Genomic DNA, 26,729 nt, shown 5'->3' with positions numbered 1-26,729 from the left:
CAAGGATGCCAATCACTCGCACTATTGTGGCTGACAATTGCAGTATGGATTTAACTCCTCGATCACCGGATATTTAATTCCGCACGCCATACACACTCATTAGGCTTCTGTGGATTATGATCCTAATTCCTTAAGCCTTAGGCGGGTGAAGTTCCTAGAAAGTATTTTAGAGCGTCTAACGACTTGATTTGTACACACTATGCACATTAAATCATGTATAATAAGCACTTTCGGGAATGGGAGCAGCTATATAGATGGTGCAAAATCTTGTAATTGATTTTTGAAAACGGTTTACATTTGGTGATGTCGGAATTAATAATCAAGTTCACCTTGTAATGAGCACTGAAAAGCAAAGTTATAACTTCAAACAAATCATTTTCGAGGCATCTCATGCAGATTACACGGCGTCTTACACATTAATTGAAAATGCTGTATTTAAACCTAACAGACATAACATAATAAGCAGTGCCCATTAATACTTGAAATAAGCGTCTATGTCAACAAGTAATTCCGTTTGACTGGTAAAAACATTAATTCGATTAGGTCCGTGCTATGACAAAAAATCAATTACAATGCCATTTTTGAACTTTTATTTGAAAAATAAGAAAATAAAACGTGGTAATATTAACCTTGGGTACTTACGCAAAATTTTCTGAGAAAATGTTATCAAAAAGCTAATTTCGTATTTTTGAAATAATAAAATATCTACTAATACTGAGAACCTATTATTGTATACTAATTTATGTTCATTTATCGGTACGCAAGGATAAATTTTCGATGTCAATGTTTCGAAATAAAAGTCGATGTAAGTCTGCTAAAATCTATACACTATTCAAACTCAAGAATGTTGAATCCTAGACGGATTCAAGCGAGGAAAGCAGTAGAGAGAATTTGTGTTTGAAGAGATGGTGGCGAAACTAGGGGAAAACAGACGAAAAGCAACGCGGAGCACTCGCCAAGTGAGCGTGGAATTAAACTATTTTTACGCGCCCTGCTATCCGTGAGCAAGAACTGGGAAAAGATGCTTGCTTGCCGAGGACTTCGCTCTCTCTGAAGTTATCTTTCGCAATCTTCAACGTACTCAAAAATTTCTTTTCTCTTTTGATGTTATCGCTGTGATGGCACCCTGGGTTATGTTCGAGCCCCTCAATAAACTTTATACCTCGCACGTCTTGAATACTGCTACCAGTTCTCTGAATTCTCGCATCGAATTCCGAATAAAACAAGTTTATTTCCACGATCAGAACATAACTCAGCAGTGTATCGAATTATTCTGAATATTCAGCATTGCTCATTTAATATTTAGCTCCACTACCCTCAACAGTGGACCTGTACCAGAATGAGAAATTTCTCAAGATTAAAAATCTTCTATCACTTCAAAATCAAGATCAAATATTAAGAAAATTAAAGATAATTGATAGAAACGTTTGTCTTACCAAGGACTTCATATACGTCCGGTTTTATTAGATATCATGGTCAACACAAGGATTTGCACGTTCACGAGGTATACGTTCATCACATTATAATGCTACGGTTGGTACACTGATTTACTGAGAAGCAATTCCAAGCAAAAAGTCTTGTCAAGTTAACAGGGCCTTAATGAGAGACACTGAAATATCACGCATTGAGAGCTTATTCACGAATTAAGTAAAATGAATAAGTAAAGCTCGCTCCGAGGGAAGTTTCTTGGATGTAATATTGAATATCTTAAACTAAAAACATACGAATTCGACCGAAACCTACTCGACTCCACAGCATGAAAAATCTCGGAAAAGTGCTAACCCCTGCAACTAGCATGATGATTACTCATGAAGTCGGCCGTAAATGTACTTCCTGGTAGGACAAATATTTCAATCAACTGCCTTCATTTTGTAATTATTTGCTCGCATTGGAAGTGCTTAATGATTTTCTTCGTAAAATTCTTTCGTAGAGGTTATTGAAAGCTCTTAATACAACCCTTAGTGACTAGTCGATGATACTAATTTGAAAGATTTCAACTTTTCCTGATTTCCCAGGGTTTTATTCCCAACGAATAAGAAAAAAGCATCAAAAAGATTATTCCTTCCCATAAATTTCAATAGCCGTATGAAAACATCGACTTTGAATCCACTAAGTATGTATATACCTTAAAAAGCACAGCTTACAATTATCCCAAGCAAAGCTAGCCACGTCTCACAATTAGCCTTTTATTTCCTCATGTTATCTTATTTCCTTCGGCGCTGCGGAGATGCTAATGATAAAAAACGCTTTTGAGAAGATTGTCGAAGGAAACCAGGTAAATTTAGATATATGCCACTTTGTGCGACAAGTTCCCAGTGCCTCTAATAGGCCCAAAATGTTACCTGAAATATGAGAACTAGTCGTTCGCATTACGATATCCTTTCACTCCGAACAGAGGAGAGTGGCAATAACTAGCCTTTACGTCTGCTCCTGTGCTTTTAATGGATACTTAAGACGCATTCATAAAACTGGCACCACCATTGGTGAACGCCAGCTTCTGGTACATACCACCTTCATAATCCACACAACTCATTAACCTTCTACCCTCTTACCCTTGCTTGAACTCCTTCGAGTCCAGAGTTTATAAATGTACGCTGAACATACTCTTGAAAATCCTACTACAATAGTGCTTGCAAAAATAATAAATGAAAATAATTCAAAATAAATCACTTAGTTATATTCCAAAAAAACTTTTATTGTTCCGACCCTGGGTACAGAATATAGTCATTATCAGGGTGATAATGACTACATCCTAGTCAAAACCCAGGGTCGATACTACAAATGTTTTTGGAACATTACTAAGTGATTTAATTTGCACATTAAATATGTGGTTCCACCAAGGGAAGCCTGAACACTAAATGAAATAAATAACTCAGCAATAAATAACAGTTCAATAACTCAGCAGACATTTGAACTTGCTTTCAGCACAATCCGTGAAACTTATCAACAATACTACAATCAAACGAGGTATTAACGTATCACATTGACTGAAATTAAGGCTCCATACCTCATATTTATGAAAACTATTGAGAGATTACTTATATAAATTCAACGTCCACACCCTCATTTTGCGACATTGATGCTTAATCGAAGCATTGAAAGAGTGATATGCATTTAAAGAGAACATCAAAAAGGAAAGAAATGAACTAACTTTTCCGAAGGTATCCCAACAGTTCTCGGAAATTCGCCAAGGTCCAATGTTATGACCCACTAATTCTGCTTCATAAAGCAGAGCGCTGCGAGAATATCGACCGCTCACGCAGTAACCATGGCAACTTTCCTCCCACGATCTTTTACGGCTTTCATTTCCTCCTCTATATAGGGGATAACTTTCCATGCCAGATTAATTCGTGAAAAGTGAGACGAGCAATGACCTTTGAACTTCGCGTCTGAACACTTTCAAGTTCACTTTCGTCGCGCGTCGCCTATTTCGACCGATGGGCTGCATTCCGCCGTATTCGAACGCGGCCGAAAATCTCATAGATAAAGAAGTAAACTTTGCTGTACTCCACAAAATATTCAGTAGAAGACTCGACCGGTTTCAACCATTTCAGGACATTATCAAATGTTTCATTTCGACCGATGGACCGCACTTCGCCGAAATCTAATACGACCGAAAAGATGATAGGTTAAACAGAAAACGTTTTATTTAGCAAAATATTTATTAAAAGACTCAACCATTTCAACCTTTTCAGTTCATTAGCAAGAGTTTCATTATAACGTTTCCACTCTTGACAATGAAATGAAAACGGTTGAGTCTTTTAAACCTTTCGGTCATAATGTCCACAAAAATGGACATGACGTTTAGGGGATTCTTACTTCCCCATAAGTAAATTTTTCTATAATAAGGAAAATAGACCACAAACGTTACTGTATAGAAGATAGCGGAAAGGTTTGGTAAAAGTGTTCATAAAACCAAATATTAATTAAAATAGCAAAAATATAATTTATACCAACGGGGAGAAAAATATGTAATACTGAAAAGGTTATTAAATATTGTGTGGAATAAAACAAAGTTAACTTTTTAATCTATCATGTTCGTTTTTCCCGATTCCAAAAAAGTTATCTCGCAAACTATTGATTTCAAACCAACATGTTTGCCGCAAGGATGTTTCCAGCATCTTCACCATGAATGCTTCCACGATCTCTGTAAACAAGAAACTCCCAACCGAGCCATTCTCTCCACACCCAGCTTACTATTTAGAGAATTCCGAGGTGGAATGGGGAAAGAGAGCGGGCAACTCTGTGACCGGGTGCAGAGGGGGTGTGGGCGGGCATGGGTGCGGGGAACGTAGCCAGGGCCCCTTGATTCTCCGGCGCAGTTCCCGAGGCCTGGTCTATAACATGGAACTCCAGACCAAACTCCATTCATTCAGGGTCCCGATATGATCAAACTGCATGGAGAGAAGGCTCGGATGGGAAATTCCTTTTCGGCAACCTTTCCGCGCTTAGCGACACCGTTAACCCATTACAACCCAATGTTGCTTCGAAGAAACATCAACAATCTATACATTTTCAGCTCCATTTAGGGGAGATTTAAACTACGTGTTCTTTCGTGCTGTAAAGCTCAATGAAGAAGTAGCTGCCGCAATAATTATGATTGAGTAGATAATTTTCACTTTTTAAAAAGAAGAAGTTTTGAAATTTAATTTCTCTCAGAAGCAGCTCTGGGTTAGAGAGGGTTAACACTTTAAAGAAGTTGTCACCCTTTGAATTCTGACCATTATTTGCTCGAATAATAACCGCAGCTCAGTTACGACGAAACACGATATTCGCTTCAATACTTACTTTTCAGGATGATACGCAAATGCGCCACGTACATGTCTGTTTGATTCATATTCAAGGACTCTACGACGCTGTATCTATTGAGCGTAGAGGATCGTTACCAGCTCGATTTGGCATGCAAGGAAGTCTATCCAAAAGTTTGATCTACGTTGCATAATCGCATGTTCGGTTTAGCGACATTTTTGCTCCCTCCATTTGTTGGAGGATTGCTCGAAATGTTGTCGACAACGGAAACAGCGCTTAACGAATCCTGGATGATCACTCGACAGCGTGCTTACGAATTGGTCCATGGTAGACACCCTGGGAGACGCTGTGATACCGTCAACGACTTAACAGCAACCGTAATCCTGAAAGCATCATGCAAAAACTTAGAATGGTACTAATTTCATTCCTCGGACGCTGTCACTCAACCAACATCCTTAAAGGAGAAGCAGAAAAAAAGCAATGCATACCGAATATCATAAAAAGTCTATTAACGACCAACCTAATAAGTTTTCTGATTGACAAATCCTCTGCCATATTTCAGCTAGTGTCTTCATAAGACTTTGAGTTCAATCATCGCTGGTACACTTGTATTCATTTTCACTTCGCAAGGGAAAGATATAACTGCATCGTTTGCAGCCTAGCTGATTTCATACAGCAGTGGTTTATCAGGCAGAAAAATTTTGTCATTGCTACAATGATGCCAAGCATTGATCCATTTACCATACGAACATAGGAGACAACACCATTTAAAGTACAAAATACTGCATTTACATTGATATATTTATATCCATGCAATTACAATAAAATATTATAACTAAGCAAATAGTTACATAAAACCATAAATAAAATACATTTAAGGTGAAAGAAAGCTACAAAAATATTTTTTATGGTGCATTTTCATTACTAAGTTACCACTAGCAATCATGTCCACAAGGATTTACTGAATTTATACCAATAAAAGTAGGTCTTTCTCAAGGCTGCGGAATATTAGACAAAACAGCTATATAAATGTCAACACGGTAGTATAAATGCCAACATACTATTCAAAAGACATTCATAATGGAATTTATGGGGCCGCGAAGACGACTCACTCCGTGACAAAGAAGTTTCTAAGGAAATAAATCGTCCAGTCAAGCCGTAGACAGCGGAGGGACCTCAGTGACTACCAAGAGTCTATGTCAGGGCTCTCCCAACTTTTCAATGTAATGGCCATATTATATATTTTCCACGATTATGGGGGCCGAAGGAATAAAAAATACAGACAAATCAGAGCCAGTAATTTAACTTCCTCAAAAATGATAATATAAACTTAGAAGAATGAAAAAAAACCTTGCTGGGCAAAAGCGGGGTAAACGAAATAGATTCCAGCACACCAAATTAATGTGACGAATGATACTGCCGTTTTGATATCAAAATTCCATTAATAGCAGGTTCGTTATTAGATCGGCTAGCACACAGGGATTTGTTTGATGAGCCGGATGAAATTATTCGTCAGGCCGGATGTGGCCTGCGAGCCGGAGTTTGAAGACCCCTGGTCTTAATAATAATGCCCAGTACCAAAACGAACAAGATAATATAACGTAGTCATATACGCTATATAGTAAAATAGCATACCAGGAAATCCCGAGTACCGTAAATAATGCATGTGGACCGTGCCTTGTAATCTTAACAATGCTAAACGTAAGGTCGATACGGGATGGCAAAAGCTAATTGGAAGTCTTAATCGATAGCTCAGTGACTAAAATGCATTTTCTCTCGTATCTCATCGCATTAAAAATCCAGCTTTAAAAAAGATAAACTTCTCTTTTTTTTCATAATTTTCCGTTAAAGGTGCATACTTTTAATTAGTGATAAACAGATATCGAAATTAGTGCTCGTGTGAGTCAAAGAAATGCTTGTAGGGGTGCAATGAAAGTATACATTAATGGTGGGGATTAAATGCATAACAATTGCCATCGGATTTTAATTAATAAATATATGAAATAATATTTATATTTTAAATATTTTAAAGTTTCAAATAAAGTAACTTGTAAAAGTAAAAAAAATAAATAACCTTTCTTAGTGCTCAAAATACGAAATGTCGAAGGTTTATCAAAGAAGAATGTTGATACGATGGGATAAAACAAACCGCGGTATTTCGAGAAGAACTCCGATGCCTACTATTGAGGTTTCACCACGTTCCACAAAGACACGAACATCCGTGTTTATCCTTTTGAAACATCTTCCAAAGATTTCAAAGATTTCGTGGCGCCACATTTCTTTATGACTGGCGCTATAATTGGATCATATTTGAGAGAAAAAGCTCACCATATCGAAGTGGGAATGGGATATTTCTGGAGTGAACTACGGGAGAGGTTATCATGCCTTTACAACAGTGTGTCACCGACCGTGCATACCTATTATCGGCGCAAGAAACTCAAAATGTAATGTACGACATCAGTGAATGTGAGGTTACATTATGATGAATACTCCGATCTGCATCCGACGGGGAGGTAAAATTTCTTTAATGAACCCAAAATGGAATGAATAAGGGAAGTAAAAAGGCGGTATAAAAATATATATCACCGAACATAATATTCCCTATGCACTTGCTTTATGAAGGATTTGGTGCTTTCCCGGCGAATCTTGCTGATGAAGTCTTATCGGGAAATCAGCCGGGTCAGGATGGACATTGCTGCCAACGTTTCGACGGCCTTCTCTACCTTCGTCATCAGGGTTTCGCGAGAAGAGTTCATCAGCGTTTGCTTTATGCTTCTACCTAGCACATTTCCCTCTTTATAATTTTTACGGTTAGAAATTCTTCATACTATCTATCTATAAAGTTATTTTAACATAAATCCAGGAAATGTGATAGTCAGATTTGCAGCCATTGAGTCGATGGTACTTTAAATTTATAAGATTGTACCCTAACAGTTTTGCAAAAAATTTTAATGAGAAAGTTCCCGACAGTTTTTATGCTTCCCAGTGGGTCAAAGCAGATGTTACATTTCTTTGTGGCACGAAGACGTCATCATAACTATAAAGCATTCGGCATGATAAACAGTATTTTCCCAATTAAGAAAGTACCCTCAAAAACATTGAAACACAATAATACCAAACTATTACTTTATTTTTTATTAAATTTATATACTTTGTGTTAAATAATACACGTAACGATAATGCACATCGATTAAGAATTGCAGAGTTTTTGGAGTATCAAGATCGGCAAGTGTAAGTTCCACAGTCTCCAGCTGCCACTCTAACCGTTCCTAAATTATATTTTCCATTAAATAATGCGTTAGACGATTGCAAAACCAATTTCACTGCATAAATATAGTGAAATGGAAAACTTAAATTTTTAATGATTTTAAGAATCAAATATATTCTTACGTCTTACTTATTTCACTGAGCACGCCTCTTTTTTGGATTGTGGGGCAAAAGCTAACCGTTTACACAGTAGTACAAATAGAATCGGAAAACCGAATGTCTTCAGTTTCAAATATAGAACGGCGTTGGTGGCCCTTCGATATAAACAAACCTCGCCGTACTTGTCTCGCTCGAAGAAATACAGAGACTCGTGTTGTGCGTTGAAGTGCACCACTTCCTGTCTTGACTGGCTGCCGATAAAGGAAGCCGAAGTATTCCTATAAGAAGGGTGAGCTGCTACGCAAACAAACCACTACGCAGTTCTAAAACACTAGTTAGATATATTTTCTTGAGAACGACACTACGAGATGCGTAGAATTTCACAGGGAGCCGTTAATCCTCCACTAGGAGACACAATCGGGTAATGAGAACATTCATAACACTGAGGAAGTATTCCAAATTTATTTTCAAAATAACTTATTAGCCTAGTCATGGATGCGTCACTTACGAAAAGGAGAAAAATTTTCTAATTTTAAAGGACCAAACCGTTTCATAAGTTTTAGTGAGGCCACGGAGTATGCCATTTCCTAACAAAAATGAATGTAGCCAAAAGAAGGAGTACCCAAGAGAAAAATGCGCATTATGCCTTTAAGTTAACTTCACTTCAGCAATATTAATAACTAATATATGCCGACGTCTACAAGGGATTCCCTATCCTGCCACTGAGCATGTCGTGAAGAAATTAATGGTAAAAAATGCTGTATGTGTACTAGTATCGTATTCCATTTTTGAGAGATGACTCTGTTTTCGAATCTAAGAATAGTTTACTATGGAATGATGTCATGAAAATTACTCCAATAAAGTTTATTTAATAAAATAGAAATAATTACTTTCTAAAAAAGTATTGATTACGGAAAAGTATATTCAAATTAGATATACTCGAGATTTATTATGACACTTTCGAAAATTTTATAACATCCTCCGGACTACTGAGAGGAAAATCGTGGTCGTGGTCAGCTACACGGAACTCGGTATGCTTTCTTGCTCGGTATGTGTTCTTGGCAAACAAAACTTTGCAACATGGCTTCTATGCCGTGGGTGATAATTTACCTTTCGAAATCCAAGATAAAATTTCCCATTTCAATCTCGAGTGAGAAGATACGATAATTTTTACAACATGTTCTAATCTTAGACAGCATATGGATTCATGAAATCGGGAGAAGGCACTCCTGTAGGACTATTCCAGAGGGAATATCCCTCCGCTGCGATGCTAAAAACTGAGAACGAGAGTCTCAGAATGCTGTGGCCCAATCACGGGCGAGGTATTTCCATCGATTAATGTTTACAGTGAAGAGCGCTTTTTTGGGCGCTTTCAGGGAAAGACAAGCAAAGAACGGACCAACGCAGGCCAGAAGTGAGAAAGGATTTACAGCATGGATGGCGCGAGCAGAAATATGGCTCCCACAAGGGAATGGAAATAATATGAGTTCACATCGTGGAATAGATTTCAGAGTTATATTTAGATCTACTGATGGAGAAAATTTAACAATGTATCACATGTATACGTTAATTAACTTAAATGAAACGGTCAACTAATTGGAGACATGGAAAACTGATATAAACTCATTATGTTTCAACATAAAATACGCCGACAATTGCATAAAACAATATTGCCATGAAAAGTTGAAGGTAAAAGTTTGTATTGTTAGTTCTCAAAGTTATAATGATCTTCAAAATTACAGCTTCGTCGAAATAAATACATCTCATAAAAATCAGAATTTTTATTGCCTGTTACGAAATTTCGAACGTAGTTTTGTGATGCCCTAGTTAGATAAAATATATTAAATTTTTGCAAATTTATTTTCGTTATTTTCCTTTTTATGTTTTCAAACTACCTTACAGGCCCATACCAAAACAACTCTTAATACCTTTAGTCAATTGAACTTAACATATTGTTGCATGGGAAGTATGGCAGGGAAATGCCTGCACTATCTGAATTGCCAGAACTCTAAGATCGATAATAAAGCTCTTAATCTTTAGGAAACGAAACTCTCTATGTAACCACGCTAATCTAATGACCAGGTTGTTTGCTGTTATTGTGAAACACTGATATATGATCGTAAAATTAGATTTTTATACCTGAATTCCTCGTGTTTCTTGCACTCCAAGCTCCGCAGTCATTTATGTAAAGTATCCTCTCCCAAACAGCAGATTTTTCTCAATCCGTTCCATCTTTCTTCCGAGCCAAATTATTTAATTTTATTATTCCTACCAACACAACTTCATCAAACCATTTCGCCCAAGACAGCGTTCTGATCAAATTTACAAGTACCTGTACAGTCAAATAGTTCGTATAGAGATGTTATCAAAGAAAACCAGAATTAGAAATAGAATATAAAAATAAATATGAAATCCATTTTACCTACAGTTGCAGTTACTTGCTTCCCTGTCATTTGTGTTTTACTTTGGGTGATTAAATAGATATGGCGTGTCATAATAATAATCCAAATCATTTTATTAAATTTGGATCACAATGATAACCCAAATTTAATTAAAATATGACTATCCAAAATATCTTGAAAATTCGCATTCGCGTGTAAAGAAACCTAGAAAACTTAAGCACTCTTTGGATATCTGGTAAACGCAAAGAATAATAACGACATATATCAGGATTTATACGGAGATATGTGATAATTGACGCAAAATAAATCGTGAAAAGTTCATCAGGATAAAGGACCGAGACGTTAGGAGTTTCTACTAATTTATTTGCTTGCTACACTAATAATTCATACCGAAGCCAGAAGATAAAGGCTAATAAAAATAATTCATTACCTTGTCATGTGACAGTTGGGAAAAGCTAGGGGAATTCATGTATATTCAACATGAATAAATAGAAAAACAGTTTCAACAGATGTAGGAATGTCATTATTCAATCTAACGTATGCACGAAGGCGCAGTCAAAATCGCGTCGTATTAAGTAAGCGGTGAAGTGCCAGAACGCATGCGAAAATGCATGGATGCGAGGTGAAAAAATAGCCCTTGCTCTAATTTAGAGCTCGCATTCTTGTAATTTCAACAAATTTCAGTGCTATCCTGCGCAATTACTTGCCCCGTGTAAAATGGCCTTTACGATTAATAGCTTGGGATCAATACTTATTCTCAGAGGCTAAAAATTATTGGGATAACGAAAACGCAACAAATGTTAAAATGATATATTCCTCATATCCTTTGACTCTTGCTGGCATATATGTTTCTGTCGCAATGTTTTTTCTCGAAGAAATTCTTAGCTTACACTCCAAATAATGGATTCATATTTGCAACGTTGATACGGATATAATTTAAACATGGTAACGGTATATTACATTACTTTATTATATACTATATCCAACGCTTAACATGCGTAAAATAGAATGAGATTGATTTCAATAAATTTCTCGGCCTTTCATAAGTACCTCTAATTTTATTTTGACCTAATCCACGCTAATGCTATCTATCAATTTTGCCGCTGCTACGAATAATAGCGCAAATACGTGAAATCAATTATATATTCCAGGCAATATTTATGATTTAATTTCAATGAAATTTGAGGAAATGAATAATTTTTCTAGCCAGATTTTGAATCAAAACTGCCATTGATTTCTTTATTGAACTCATTTTGTGGCTCACGAGTAAGAAAGAAATTGGAAAAAATAGATCAGTGACATACAGAGCATTTTCTGTTGAATAGATCGTTTCCTACCCCGATTAGTGTATCGACCTGTGATTATTTTGTTACGTATAATATATACAATGCTAAAATTAGCCGAAATTCAAATTTTTGACGTTATTTCGAAAAATTCATGAAAATCGCAAAAAAAATCATGTCTAATAAAAAAAAGCCTCAGACTAAGGTCGTGGATTCGAGACATGGATATCTTCATATGTTTATGGAAATGGCATTCCATACAAAACCCAGAACCACCATCGAAATCATGTTATATTGCATTGTGTTCTGTAAATTGACGTGAAAATGAGGGCAGATATATGTATGTAGACCGACAAACCGAACACAATAGCTCCTCATTTCTAATACTAGAGAAAATGCGCTAAAAACACGAGACATGCAAAACAAGCAATCGGCGATTCTTTTCCGGCTTCCGATTGGAGAATTCGTGGCCACTGAGAGGCGGAGAGAAAGTCAGCGCCCTCAACACAACGACCGAGAGGAAGAGGAGCCCACTATCTCGACGACCTCGACGGTATCTGAGCCGATCGATATATTCCAGAGACTCGTCGCGCTTCGAGCGCACTCCTGAGGAAGGAGGAGAATGATTATCCGCTCACCGGCTGTAACACGATTGGATTAGATCCCGGCCGGGTGCGACAAATTTGGAGAGGTGAAAATATCCCCAGACATTATTTTGCTCCAGCGAGGAAGAGCGATCAGCCACTGATCCCTCCAAACTATTCCAGAAACGAGGAAAATCAAATACAATCCTGAACCAAGGAATTCCAGTGATAAGGCAACCCAATGACATTTCGCCGAAAATAACTCACCCATTATTTGCAAACATTCGGCATGAAAATTATGGAACGAACGAAAAATATCCCGAATAATTTTTCCTATGGGGATAGCAATCTAGGATCCACACGGATTTCTCATGCATCAACACGAAGGGAAAATAAAATACGCGCGTGAGCCATAAGTGAGCGCATGAGTGACTTGTTTATAAATATTCATTTATATAAATACTTTATACATAATAATTTAATATAAAATAGAGAAATGAATGACATTTTTGATTCAAAGTATGGCTAGAAAAAATAATTCATTCCCGCAAAATTCATTGAAAACAGATTATAAAACCACTATGAAATAGAATTCATTAAACATATTTGCACTATTTTTCATAGCCCCGGTATAACGTAGACACCGGCTAGAAAGATGCGAAGAAAATTTAAAAAAAGAATATGGTATGTAAGAAGGTGGTGTCTAAGGAATTTACTGGGTTAAAAATCATATATAAGAAAAGAGGCTGATAAGACAAAACATTCTAGAATTTAGAGATATCAATTTTTTGTTTTCAAATATGACCCAAATGAAGTTTTTAAACGTGGGAAATATTTATTAATAAGTATTTCGACTACGTGTAGGTACATGAAACTAGATACATAAAAAATTAACTTTTTCTGTAATTAAAATACCCTTTTAACTATTTCTATATTTTAAAACGGGCCATGCCAGAATTGCAAGTATACACTTTCTCTCTTGCCACTAACCGACAATGATATGTAAGTATCAAATGACAATAGAAGTTTATGAATTTCACTCACATCGCGATGGAATGACATGACGATTATTTCCATTATTTTTTAAGTCGAAAAATCTTATCTAACATTTGAGTAAGCCGAGAATGATAGCATGAAACTTTTATTTGCCGCTATCAAACAGTTATAGATGATGGGTTAGGTGATCACAAATAATTTATGAGCGCCATTTTCTCAGCTTGTTCAAGGCGTGTGTTGCCAAGGTTTCAACTTATATTTTAATATACAAAATAGGGGGACTTGAGAGAAAACTATATAATGTACACATCACGAAATCAGTTAATTTTAAAACGATAATGTGATACTTAATTTTAATTTTAACACAGTACATTTTTCTCAGTTTAATTAATGACAGTTTTAGAACTAAGATTTAAGATAAGAAACTTAGTGACACCGGACGGAAGAAGAGAAAATTGATTTACATGTTTAGGAGAATAGAATGCAATTATGCCTACACCTCACAATCAGAGACAGGTTGCCAGAAAACCTGTAATGCTTTAAAATCCACCAGTCAAAGGTACAAGAAGGTCAGGACCTCACCGGGGCTTTCAACATGTTCTGCAGAGCAAAGTGCAACCTGCGTCCGCTACATTACTTGCAGACAAGCCTGTCCCACACCATGTGAAACCCCTACCCGCACGAAACCACCAAATATCGTTTCCCAGGGAAGAGAAACTAATCTTTATTTCCGTTCAACGAGAATGGCTTAAGAGGCCTAGGTCAGGAAACCCGACCGAGATAACAACCCACCCACCCCACATCCGCCGCCAGGCGTAAAATAATACGCGTACCCTGCCATCCTGCGGCTTATGCTGCACCCAGAAAACTCCTGGACATCCGGGGGCGGGGAGATGGGGGCGGATGAAGAGGCGCGGGGAGGGAGTGGGGGCGGGGCTTTCCGCCTCAATGGAAGCGCGGTGGAGGGCCAGGAGACAATGGCAAAGCGGCCGCGAGAGAAAATACTGGCGGCTAAATAATGGGCCTTCTTCAGGGGATCGAGGGCGGAGTGGGGGCGGAGCAGGGGCGACCGACGTGGATACAAAGGGTTCGATTCGAGTCCAGAGTGAAGGGCCATCACGATGAACCTCGTCCGTCCACGCACTATGCATATAAATCGTAAGAAGAGGACCCATCACTCTTCAGGCTGTTTACCGATTTCCTTCCAGACGTATTTCCATCATTAAAGGTGTGCCATCGTCTTGAAATATTCAGGATATGTAGAGTACATCTGCCACCATATAGACGTATCCTAAATACAGAATTTCCATCGTTAAAAAAACAGGGGCCTAAAAATAAACTTTTTCGGGTCTTACCGCGTAATTTGGGTTATATCACGACGTTTGGCGACACCTTCTGGTAGATTCTTTAGAGGTGCATGATCTTCAGAAATTGTTTAGACCCGAAAACGTTTATTTTTATTTTTTTCTACCATGGCCGTCGAAAGTCGCAATAAAGAATACAGAGGGCTCTTTCTCATGACCGTGAAACAGGCTAGTTTTAAAAAGGGGCTGCTATACACAGCCTGAAAACCTGAAGATGACTGTATAAGTTTTAAATAAGCAATAGGTTAGAAAAAGACCAACTGAGTGGCAAATGTACGTCCGGCTAGTCCTGCTCGTATGGAGATAGACACATCCGATAGGTCCTGCTTCGACTGCGCATTAGACCGAACGCCCACTGCCAATGACAGGAAGGGAATTAATATTTAAAGTAATATATACTGTCTATTCCACCTGGTGATTTTTTCTCCAGTATGACGCCGGAACACATAACGTCCTCGTATGTCATCAGGTTTTACGTTGAACCGGATCGACAGAACTAAAAAAAATTCCTTGATGGGAGAAAAAGTCATTCACGTGGGGCTTAATCCGACAACTTTCGAGAATTCAATCCTTTGTATCCATATACATCATTTTTTTAATTTCTATCAAATTATTCTTTGTTGTCACAGCATTACGATCACCTACTCCTATCAATGAGACAAATGAATATACGACTCCTCTGTATTTATTGCTAATTTGCTTACGTTTCCAGGATGCAACTCAGGTTCACGCAAGCCATTAAGCTGTTTAGAAATGCGCCACGTGAATGTAAAAGGGAAGCGATTAACCCATAATAACCCACTTTTGCTACTAAGCAACACCAAAAATGCATATATTTTCATATCTATTCCGGAAAGATTTAAACTACGTGTTATTTTGTGACACATAGTTTAATGGCTAAATAGGTTGCTGTCATAAAAATTATGATCGAGAAGAAAAATATCATGTTTTTAGAATGAGAGGGCTTGAAATTTCATTTCTCCAAGAAGTATCTTTGGGTTAGAAAGGGTTAAGAAGTGGATAGTAGGAAGTTTAACGGAAAGCTATCTAAACTCGAATTATTTGAAAAAAGGTTAACCTTTAGCACGATTGAAATGGAAATATATTCTACGATTCCGCTTTCCCCGTAAGATATAAATGTGAGAGACAGTAATGAGAATCGATGTAATCCCGTCACAAAGCCTTCCTCGAATGCTCTGTTCTGCATTTTCGGGCAGGATCTCAAACGCAATCTCTCTTCCGTCTGAGTACGTCCCGCAATAATCTCAGCCAAGCAACTCCAGGCAGCGCTCAGTCATTAATCACCCTGGGATAAACCGGTGATAATTAATGGTAGGGCGAAAGCTATCATTATTCCTCCGCTTCTTGCGGATAAAAACAAGAATAATCGATAGTATATTGCTCGGGAAAAGGAGATGGAATGGCAAGCGAACAAAAATCACGGCATTGGCAGACAGGAAGCACTTAGCTCTCGTTAAAAGGATAAGGAAACGTCCAAAACGCTCTATTTATTCGATTTATACGATTTTTCACTTATGATGATGATACGAAAAATCTACGGGAGCCATACTTAAAACGGCGATAGAAAAACTTAATTGGGAATATTTCTGAAAACATTGCTCTTAGAATTCTTACACGCTTTTTGTCACACACAAATTTCTTGGAGAAAGGAATTAGCTAACAATTAGTTTAGTAAACGATTCACCATTGCAATTCCATCAAATTTTCAGCATTTTCAAGTTTTATACTGAGTGCCATGGATTCATTTTCTTTCAATTAGTCTTAAATTCAATCCTAATAATTTTAAATGTCATATTTCTATTTATCTGTTTTGTTTTAACAATTTAAGTAGCATTCTGCCTACCAAAATTGGAAATAATTTGGTGCTAAGAAAAAGAGATAATATTTTTGTAACAAGGATATTTTAAATAAGTTCAAATCCTTGCAAAATATAAGACCTATTTAGTCATGCATACATATTCCTGAAATGATAACGCATTTCAAAAAGAAGATAGCAGAAATAACAGCAGCCGCAAGGAGAATTTTTAATTTTTTAATTTTAAATAAAGAATGAACCAGGCTAGTTAATTGGAAATAGTAAGGAAGAGTGACATCATACGCATTATTCATACTCCGTTCACATTTCATCGAAACACAAAAGAGAAATAAATATAAATTTCTCAGTCGGAAAATGAAAGCCTCTGAGGATGAGTATGAGTAAGAGAATATGAATAATGATTGGCATAGAGAGGAGACAAGTACATGGCGCGTAGCATAAAATGATCTTTGAAATAATAAGCTGAGAAAGTACACCCATAGAAGATGGCACAACATGAGGCAGACTATGGTCACAAAATGGTTTTATCAATTCCGCTTTATACGTATCTGGTTGGTCGCCACATTTTAATTTCCTTATTCTGGTACTTGATTGCACAGCAAACATTGAACACTTTTATGATATATACGAGATTTTACAAATTTTTTAAATTTAACTCCTTTTTTCCATCGATCAGGTGCTACCCTCAGAGAATCGAATCCAATTACGCTGTTGGAATAATATACGGTTCTGACCATTAAAACGTAGTGAAATGTGTGTTATCGATAATTAGGAATAGAGTCCTCCAGAGTTTTAGCAAAATTTGAAATAGGTTGGCAATGAAAACATTTCTTATGCATATTTTTGCCGTCCAGACCCATATGTTCTCAATTTTCGGTAGTGGCGTGGGCCAAACGAGCTTGTAGAGGAAACAGGACTGGTTAAAACCCTCTCTCTTGACCTGGAACTAGTCGAAAACATCACCCGACGAAAAGAATATCGTAAAGAAGAAAGAACGGGAAGGACAGAAAACGAAATTTAGTCGACGAGTACGAAGTATTCCTCTTCATTGGAATAAAGTGACGAGATGAGCATAAGCGACTGACCCAAACTCAACGTAAAATTATAAATCTAATAAGGAAGGAAAAAGTCGGTATAAAAATATACACTGCCGTAAATTTCTATCCCTACGTATCTGTTTTATGCTTTTACCAAACACATATCCTACATTTTACTTTTTTAGGGTTAGAAATTCCTCATACCATCTAGGTACAAATAATGTTATTTAAATATAAATCAGGTCTGCTGCCATGGCATCCAACGAGCTTAAAATCGTACCCTAAGGAGTTTGCATAAAAATTATAATAAGAAAGATCCCGAAAGGTTACAGTCTTCATAATGGTTCACAAAGAGGAACCCGACTCAAAGTAAAATAACAAAGCGATATCAGCAGTGAGAAAATGAATTTCACGGCGCATGCTGGAAAACACTGTGATGCATCGGGAAAAGTTTTTAAATTATCTTAGGAGGAAAAGGAATTAACAACACGGGGGACGGGAAGGCGTTAGACGGAAATAATTTCTAGTGCCCAAAAATATGGCCATAATAAATGAGAGGAAACGCTCCGATACATGTGCTGGCTGAGGAAGTGACGGGATGACAAGGCCTCGAGGTGGGGGGGCACGGTCCGCGGGAAAACAAGCAAAAAACGCGGCGCGGAGCACGAAGGCAGCTGAGGACGGATTTGCGGGGGACGCAGCCTAATTGGGATTTACGGCGGCGGAGTGGGCATAAAAGTAACGCGACGGGGGACAAAATTGTGCCGAACAGGAGTCAGTTTTGCATTATTCGGAGGATTTTTACGAGAGTGCGCACCATACTCCCGAAAAACCCATTCGTTGGACTTCCACCTAAGCATCCACAAAAACATAGCGATTCTATATAAAACATGCATTTAACACCTTTTATGCGGAGTATTAAGTGCTTTTGTTCCTCAATCCTTTCAATGAAAAAGCGTGCAAACATATTTATTACTTAAATGAGGCGTTGGTTTATTTCCGAAATCCAGTGGAAATGTTTTGCAACGTCTAATTTAGCCAACATTCAGCACTTCCACCACATCGTGCCTTATATCATATGTGATAAACATCCGACTTTATCAGACTTGTTCTAACCGATATAGGCGATACCTCGGCACCTGATATAAACGTCCGCGAAACATCCGGGGACAAAGGTGGAAGGTTTACCGGGATTTCCACCGTTTCAGGTACACCATCATGGCCAACGTTTCGATAAATTGGTCGTCCATCATCATTAGGGCATGATGATGATAGACAACTCGTGCATCGAAACTTCGGCCAGGATGGAGAACCTGGCCCGGTGGAACTCCCGAGTAACCTTCCACGATACGATACGCCGGGAAAGAATGCGAGCATTCTTCATCCGGGAAAAATACTTGTCGATGGATGCTAAAAAAGTACCAGAAGTATAATTCCAGGTAATAATTTTTCATAATCTGTTTTCCGTCCTTTATTCACTGGGTTCTTACACAAAGATTAATAACTGAAATGCCAGTCCTACCGTACAAATTAGAATTATGTGTATGAAAATGAAGCGTACGAAAAATTGAAATTACGAGCTTGTAATTCATGCGATATAGTTTATGCAAAGAAAAGAGCATAGGAGAAATTGTAAGGGCACGCATTTTTGCTTTGCGGTTTCTTTCTGTGAGTTCCTCTGCCAAAACCTTATTTGGCTACATTAAATTCAGTCTGTTGTCAGTAAAATAATCAAAGATGGGTACGTGAAATGAAGAGACCGAAGGACAAAGTGCTAATAAGAAACGATGTACAATAATCCAGGTACGCAAAAATCACGGCAAGGTTTAAAGCAATATGATTACTACCATTGCTATATAAACCTGATTAGACTTTAGTTACAGTAAAGCTAAAATGAATAACATTTTCGCATCGTACGTAGGAATGCATATTCAGTCCAAGAAATCTAAGTATTTGAGATATGACTGCAAAAAAACAACTAGAAACCAATGGACCGAAATAATCTTATTAGAAGAGACGACGTGAAAGAGTCATAGTCAGAACTTTTATAGCAGAACAGGAATAGCTGTTCGCGAAGAAAAGTGGTGACCGAAGCACGCAGCCTTACGAATACCCAATGGAAAAACAGATAATGCAAGCAGAGCACATAGGCTTAGCAAATCTTATTGTTAGATCTCCCAGCAGCTCTCAATAACGCCGGGATGTGGATAAGAAATTTGTCCGAAAATATATTTCCAGGTAATTTATTTTCGTAATCATTTTCCGCCCTCTTCGTCGAATTCTTCCATAGGAATATGGGTGAACGGTCACATCCCAGTTTTTATCCCTAAAAAATCGACGGGTGCCCAGTATAGTTCAACTATAGGAATAGAAACTCACCGTCTTGCGACTAACTAGGCATTGAATTTACTATAGAAATTTCGTGATACCAGCTAAACCGGCTAAAATTGCGAGTGAAGTGAGACAAACGACTGTGGACTTATTTTCAACCCGTTTGAAGGAGAAGCAGAAGGCGAAATGTGTCAGGTTAAGTTAAGAAATTGCAAAAAGGCGAGAGACTAGATTTAAAAAAGTCGTGGACAAGAGACAAGGCTGGTAGCAAAGGACTGGCCCGTCGGCATTGAGTGGCGGGAGGCGATTTTATTCGGGCTGACCAGCGCCGAGATATGCGTGACAACGAAGTTGGCGGGAAGGTGATCAGAGGGAGGAGGGACTGAGGGGTAGAGGCGGAAGAGGGGCGGGGGGAGGTATTGGAGTTGAGGAATAGGCGGGAGCGAGATTACTTCGCCTGTTTCGCGCCATTCCCTCGAGTAGGCAAAGCGACGGAGGGCACTCTACAATCAGAGACCATACCCGATGGCGCGGCAATATAAAATCAAAGCCTGGATGGAAAAACGCGAGCCTTTTGTTTCCAAAGCGGTCTGTCGATACAATAATTATTTTGAGCAACGCCCAAGGCCTCCACGTTTTCTTTCCTCCCGGTTAATGCTCAAAACAACTAAATAATCATTTTTTCATCGGGAATACCCCAAGGTTTAGTCTCTTTATACGAAACAAAAAGGGTAAAAACTTCTTCCATTTTCGCAGCTTTTCATGTACTAACCGTAAAGTTATTTAAGATTTTACACTTTCCCGGCAAACAGAATGCCTAAACTTTTCCCGGGATTCCGCGCGGGTAAGATTTTCTAAAGACTGTAAAGCTTGTAATGGTAGCTCAATTCAAGCGCGGCACCCATAGTGAAAAGAAAGCAACGTATACAACTGTTCCGTATACGATTCAAGGAATTGTCCTTTACAAAATAAAAATAAGGCGAGAGGAATACGTAAAGAGGTACTGAAATTGCTTTCAAAAGTAGAATGAAGAGAAGTTATTTCTAATATCGTGTACAAGCGAATACAAATAATTTTTTCACAAAACCTGCAGTACCATTATATACTGCATCTTCTCCATGGATTTGGCGCATGGAGCAAAACCGAGGGAAAGAGATTGTTAAGCAGTCAACACTAGTTTTGCGTGCTGGGTAAAACTGCAACATTGAGCAAAATGATGTCTCCATGGCGGGGATAAATTCATCGTAAAACCCCAAGGGAGAATTCCCGTCGGAGCCACATTCACCACGAGACATTAACTATATCGATCCACTTCCCGGAGAGCTTTTTACGAGCATTCGGCGAGACGGCGACGGTCGACTCGGGGGAAGTAATGAAAATAAGGTCCCCTCGCATATTCTGCACTGAAATGCAACATTTGTGTCACATTTACCCTGCCTTTTCCTGATTTCGCGATTAATAGATGCTAGTTAGATAAGGGAAGGATTTCGCGAGTGACGTGTAGATCGATGCTACAAGAAAAATTCTCACCAGCCACGTGATCGCAAGAAATAATGATTATGGCGTCGTATTTCGGTATTCCATCGATGATTCTTTCCCAAATATTAGCCCAATAAGGTATAAAATGGTTAATTTTATAAGAAATATCTAAGCTCTGTTCCCCTTATCCATTTAAATGGATTTGGAACTCCCTTTCGGGGCAGGCAGAACGATCGAGAAGTTTCTAAGTTACTTGCAGGCCTTTCCGACATAACATGTAGGTCTCCCTCGAGATATTTTCTTTGGGACGGCAAATGAAAAATGCCTACTATTATTTTGACATGAGATCGTTTCCAGATAATCCTGCTAAAGATTTAAGTTGATTTCGTTGCTGTATTTGCTCACCAAACATAGGAAAGACGTCGATATATCTGTACTCAAGGCGTTACATCGAGACAAATAGCAAACACCACATAAACTAGATCCAGACGGGAAAACAGCAAGGGGAGCGATAGCAAAATTTGGCTTTCATGGCCAAGTGAAGGCAAAATTTTGAAAATATGTCACACTTCATATGACACAGATCAATACCATTTTGATATGAGAAAAAATGTAGCAAAGCTGCTTAACATGCTTATGCCTAATATAACCCTTAAAAAGCATTTGAGAAAGCTTTAGACCTACTTGATGGCAAATTCTTTGAAATTCATTCCATTTGAAAAACACGAAAGATTTAAACGACTTCAAAACCGAATCGCTGCTCGATTGACAAGCGCGAGAACATGACTGCTACACAAATGCTTTACTCGCAATTGCACCTAACAAACAGGCATTCACGCATCCATAAAATAATATTACGAGCCTTACGCATGCAGATCAAACTATAAGAAAATGCTTACCTGTAACTTTATCTCTGATGAGCTTACAACTCTCAACCTCCCCGATAGAAGAGAAGAGTGATCTAATTTCCTCTTGCGTCATCGTCTGAGGAAGATAATTGACTATCAGATTCGTCTTGCTTTCTTCTTGCTGAGCACCCGTATTTGTTTGTGACGAGGAATTGTGTGAATTTGAGGATGACGATGTGGATGAGTTGTTGTGCAAGGTGCCATTCTGCTGCGGCACCGTATCCATGCCGTTTTGCATCATGACTACTCTATCCCAAACCTGAAAATAGAACAATAAAACAAGTGTCACAAGGCGAAGATTTGTTCGGGAAATTTATGCAATTATTGGACAGCTTTTCCTAATGATACAATAAGATGTAAGCAAGAGCCATAAATATTTACTAAAGATTCTATTTCAAATTTTGCCGATTTAGAGAAATTATTTGAAAAGCCTTAACACACACTCACACCGCACAGTATATCTTCAAAAATTTAATATATTAACACTATGTGCATTAGAATAAAAATTAAATATCATGATTGTTTTTATAATTATTGTTAGATAACTCTCCAGGGCTACGTGAATCATAAGTGCGATTATATATACAAAAATGATAGCAATACGTAAGAAAACACAGTAATTATTACCGCATCAAGCATTTCGAAGTGATTTCGACTGACTTTTTAATGAGCAAGACGATGCTATAAAGAATATATCCCAGAAAAAAATCAAGTGTTAACCAGAAAGATTACTGAAGAATTATGACAGAAATGTGCATGCATTGGTCGCTGGAACAAGACTATGTCTCGATTGAGTTCTCAGCGTACGCTATTAGATATATCCCACCAAGTAAGGCGCCTTATCACAGCTGCCTGCTTGAATGAAGGAAAGCCAAGAGGCAAAAACGCAACTGTCAGAACAATAGACGGCGACTCGAAAGGCTATGGACGCCGCCGCACTGTCCTGCCTTAGGGCTCTCCTACCCCACCCCACTGTACCCCCTCCCTTCCCCCACGCACACCAATCGATAACAAGTAACCCTCACAATACAGATATCCTCAAAAACACGAGCAGTAAGCACGAAAAATATCGAATCCATAAAAAAATCCCCACATGAAAGGCATTTGCCACGATGCAATATGAACGGACGCATTAACGCACATTGGCTACGGAGGGGAAAAAAATTGTCATCGCCAACTGGCAGCAAGGGCAGCAAACGGCTTGGGGTGGAGGCCTCGGCAGGACTTAATGAGTTACATCTCCGCCGTCCGCGAACACCTTGCGCGTGTTTGTAGACCGATATCGAAAGGAGCACGTACCTTTTCCGGCATTGCGCAATCACGACCACAATAAGAGCCCTTCCTTGCGTGAGCCACAGCCAAAAAGCAGCCGCCTTGGTCGGACGCCTCCCTCAACGCCAAATGACTTCGCACTCCCCTACCGTCAGTCAGCCTGGACCGGAGTGAGGAGACCACGAGGAAGGAGAGAGAGAGGTTAGAGCCCGTGCGCGACAAGGCGGGGAGGGGGAATGGGGGGGGGGAGGCGGCGTAGGGGAGGGTCTAGCGCTGCGGAGGGGAGAGCGTCGCGAGTCCCTCGTCAGAGGGGAGGGGCGGGTTTTACGCCGGGTGGAGGGGAAGGTGCTACGCGCTTGGAGGGGCGGGGGCGCACTTGGGAGGGGAGTGTAGTGGAGGAGGGAGTAGTTTTGAGGGGAGGGGACTCGATGAAGTGAGGGAACTGAGGGTAAGGGAGCTGGCAGCTGGCGGTGTCGTTCTCCACCCCCTCCACTACGCTACCCCTCCGCACCGAGCCCCCCACCCCCCTGCGTTCGCCACCCTCCCTCGCCTCAAGGCAGTCCACACACCGCGCGCTCCCTACATCTGTCGACTCGCTCCTCGCCTTGTTCAAAATTTGAATCGTGAAGCATCAAGCCTCCAATCAGAAACGTCGCGGAACGATTAAAGCCCTTCCGATCGGTTAAATCCTTATCGGAGAGAACAGTCTCCAGGGAAAAAAAGAATACGCGGCAGGGAATTTATGCCTAAAAAATTCCAAGTATTGTCACATTTGAATCCTTGAAGGTGCTGTCCGTCTCAGCTTTGTTCGGGCGCAAACTGAGGACAGTAAAAATTAACTTGTAAATAAAACAGTGGAGAACATTATTGGGTGCATCGTAAGTAAAATATCAATATAGAAAACTAATATCTGAAGATAAATTTAGGAAAAGTTAAGAAATAGTATTCAACTTCTGAGATACTGGCCGGAAACCAGCTGCAGTGCTTTATAACATTACTGCTACCGATTCGGCCAGCATCTTTTGCAAGTTCAGAACATATTTTGTAACTATAAGCTAATATAAACATTCAGAACAAAATGCTCAATTTTGGCGCGATTAGGATGACATTTTTTATCGATATCCAAGCCGTAAGAAAATTAGCTCATTAAAAATAGTAATCAAAATGATTCACCCAAATATATATTTTTTCACAAGATACAAAATAGTTCACTCAAAAAGAAATGACACACACTTTAGCGGACAAAATTCAGAAAAATTACGGCACATAAAACATATAGATGCGACAACCGGCAAAGCACAAACTAACGCGGAAGCGATGAAAGAATTGGCACTTTATGAATGAAAATTGTGAAGAAATAGAGAATCAAACCCGCCGAACCCATTCGTGCACATCTCATCGTTCTCAATCAAAACTAAAGACAATCCCTTTCATCGGAGGGTTGTGATGAGACTAATACAACACAAACAAAAGTCACGTCACTAGCATGAGGCACATGGAGATTACACACATGAGCTCTAAATGGCAACTGACCTAACACAAATTTCACCCTTCAATGGAGAGTTAAAAAAAGAAGATAAACCCAAAGCTTCCAGTAAGAGGGCACAAAGAAAGCAGAGGTTTTGGCGCAACGCTGACTAAGCCTAGAAGCTCCCTTCCCCCTCCCCAGCGTGACTCCAGCCACACGCGGGCCGCTCAAATTTCTCTCAACTCGAGACGGACGCGTTCGCGGCGGGCGAGGGAGGGTATCGCACGTGCCCCGTCCGGCGGAACACAGGGGAAGGACCCCCCGGAATGGATTCGTACCTAACACAGTCCTCGCCAATGCGGCTCTGCCCGTCAGATAGGACTGACCGCTTGCGCCGACGACCCTGAAGTGGAGTGGCAGCCGCGCCTTCACCGGGTGCTGGACGGTGACGTTTAAGAACAGACCCTTCGGGGGCGACACAGAAGGCGGGAGGTGGCGGTTAAACGGCACTGCTCGTAATACTGGGCCTTGGCGTTCTCCTGCCTCGTGAAAAAAGGTGGATCTTCCACACCGACACAACGGGCGCCCGGCTGCAACTAAACCCGGCAGGCTCGCGCGGCGGCCCTACACCCTCGCCCTCCACGCCCTCCCCGCCTCGCCCCTCCCACCCCCGGCCCCCGCCCTCGAGAGCGAAAGGGGCCCGCGGCTCGTGCCGACGCGCTGGCTGCCTCGGCCCCCCACCCCCGGTCCCGCCCCCATACCACGCACGCATCCGCCCCCAAAGCACTCCCCCAACCCTTTTTGCAGCCTCCGAGAACCCCTTTCCCAAAACCTTAGGGCCCACTGCTTTTCGTCTCCCGCAGCCTCGCAGGTCCCCCTCTTCCCCCCTATGCCCCCCGCTCGGCTCCGTTCGGCTGCTTCCGCGGACAGAGTCGTTCGGCGCAGGACGATAGCACCGTGCCACCCCCTTCCCTCTCTGGCCGTGAACATTTTACTCCATTCAGTCCTCATCCCACACCCTGGCGGCGGACGTAGTAACACTTCTCCGTTGTCTCCCGTGAACCGTTTGGGTGCATTTTATGAAAGGGGACCTGAAATGGCTAGTAAAAATACTTCCTGGAACGTTGCGTATCCGAGTTGCGTGGCCAGCATATTGTTTTCCTCACTTTCTCCGTGATTTGGGATCATTTCAAGGAAGAAATACGCCAGTAGTAGCCACATCGGCGGAAGTAGATACAACCCGTACGCGCATCATCTCCGGAAATATCAGCAGCGGTGTTCCCTTTCTGTTTTGCTGGATTTGTTAAAAATTCTCCCAGACAGTTCTCGCATAAAAGCTTACGAGAAACTTTCTATTTTCAGTGGAGTTATTATGGTGTACTTGGCAACGAGAACAAATTATTTCCGGTAAAGCTTCGAAAACTTAAGTTTTAAATTTTTGTTAACATTTCTCACTAAGTTACCAGCCAACACTATTTCATTAAAATGCACCGTGCATTACAATCAAACGCGATAGTCAATTAATAATATCACACCCCAAATGCGCAGGTTTTTCCCTGTTTTTCGTGATATCAGCCTTTGGTTGCTATTTTTTTTAATATCGCAAAACTTTATCAAATTTTAAAATTATTCCTGGATCAATCGATGCCATTA

The 26,729-nt window shown here is 39.7% G+C and overlaps 1 protein-coding gene across 14 annotated transcripts in view; it reads right to left on the bottom strand.

Moving 5' to 3' along the window:
* LOC124170977 (ELAV-like protein 1) overlaps positions 1-26,729 on the bottom strand; it is a 733,134-nt gene that overhangs the window by 79,466 nt on the left and 626,939 nt on the right. For 11 of the 14 annotated variants that reach the window (XM_046550072.1, XM_046550070.1, XM_046550073.1 and 8 more), the window contains one exon: positions 22,328-22,595. In XM_046550072.1, the coding sequence (XP_046406028.1) occupies positions 22,328-22,595 (268 nt within the window). Of the gene's footprint in view, positions 1-22,327; positions 22,596-23,477; positions 23,555-23,635; positions 23,769-25,414; positions 25,682-26,729 lie in introns of those variants that run through there. The other 3 variants (XM_046550078.1, XM_046550081.1, XM_046550074.1) reach the window with 3 other exon arrangements.

Source organism: Ischnura elegans, chromosome X, assembly GCF_921293095.1.
Source record: "Ischnura elegans chromosome X, ioIscEleg1.1, whole genome shotgun sequence".
NCBI classification, from domain to species: domain Eukaryota; kingdom Metazoa; phylum Arthropoda; class Insecta; order Odonata; family Coenagrionidae; genus Ischnura; species Ischnura elegans.
This window is presented reverse-complemented; position numbering and strand designations above follow the sequence as displayed.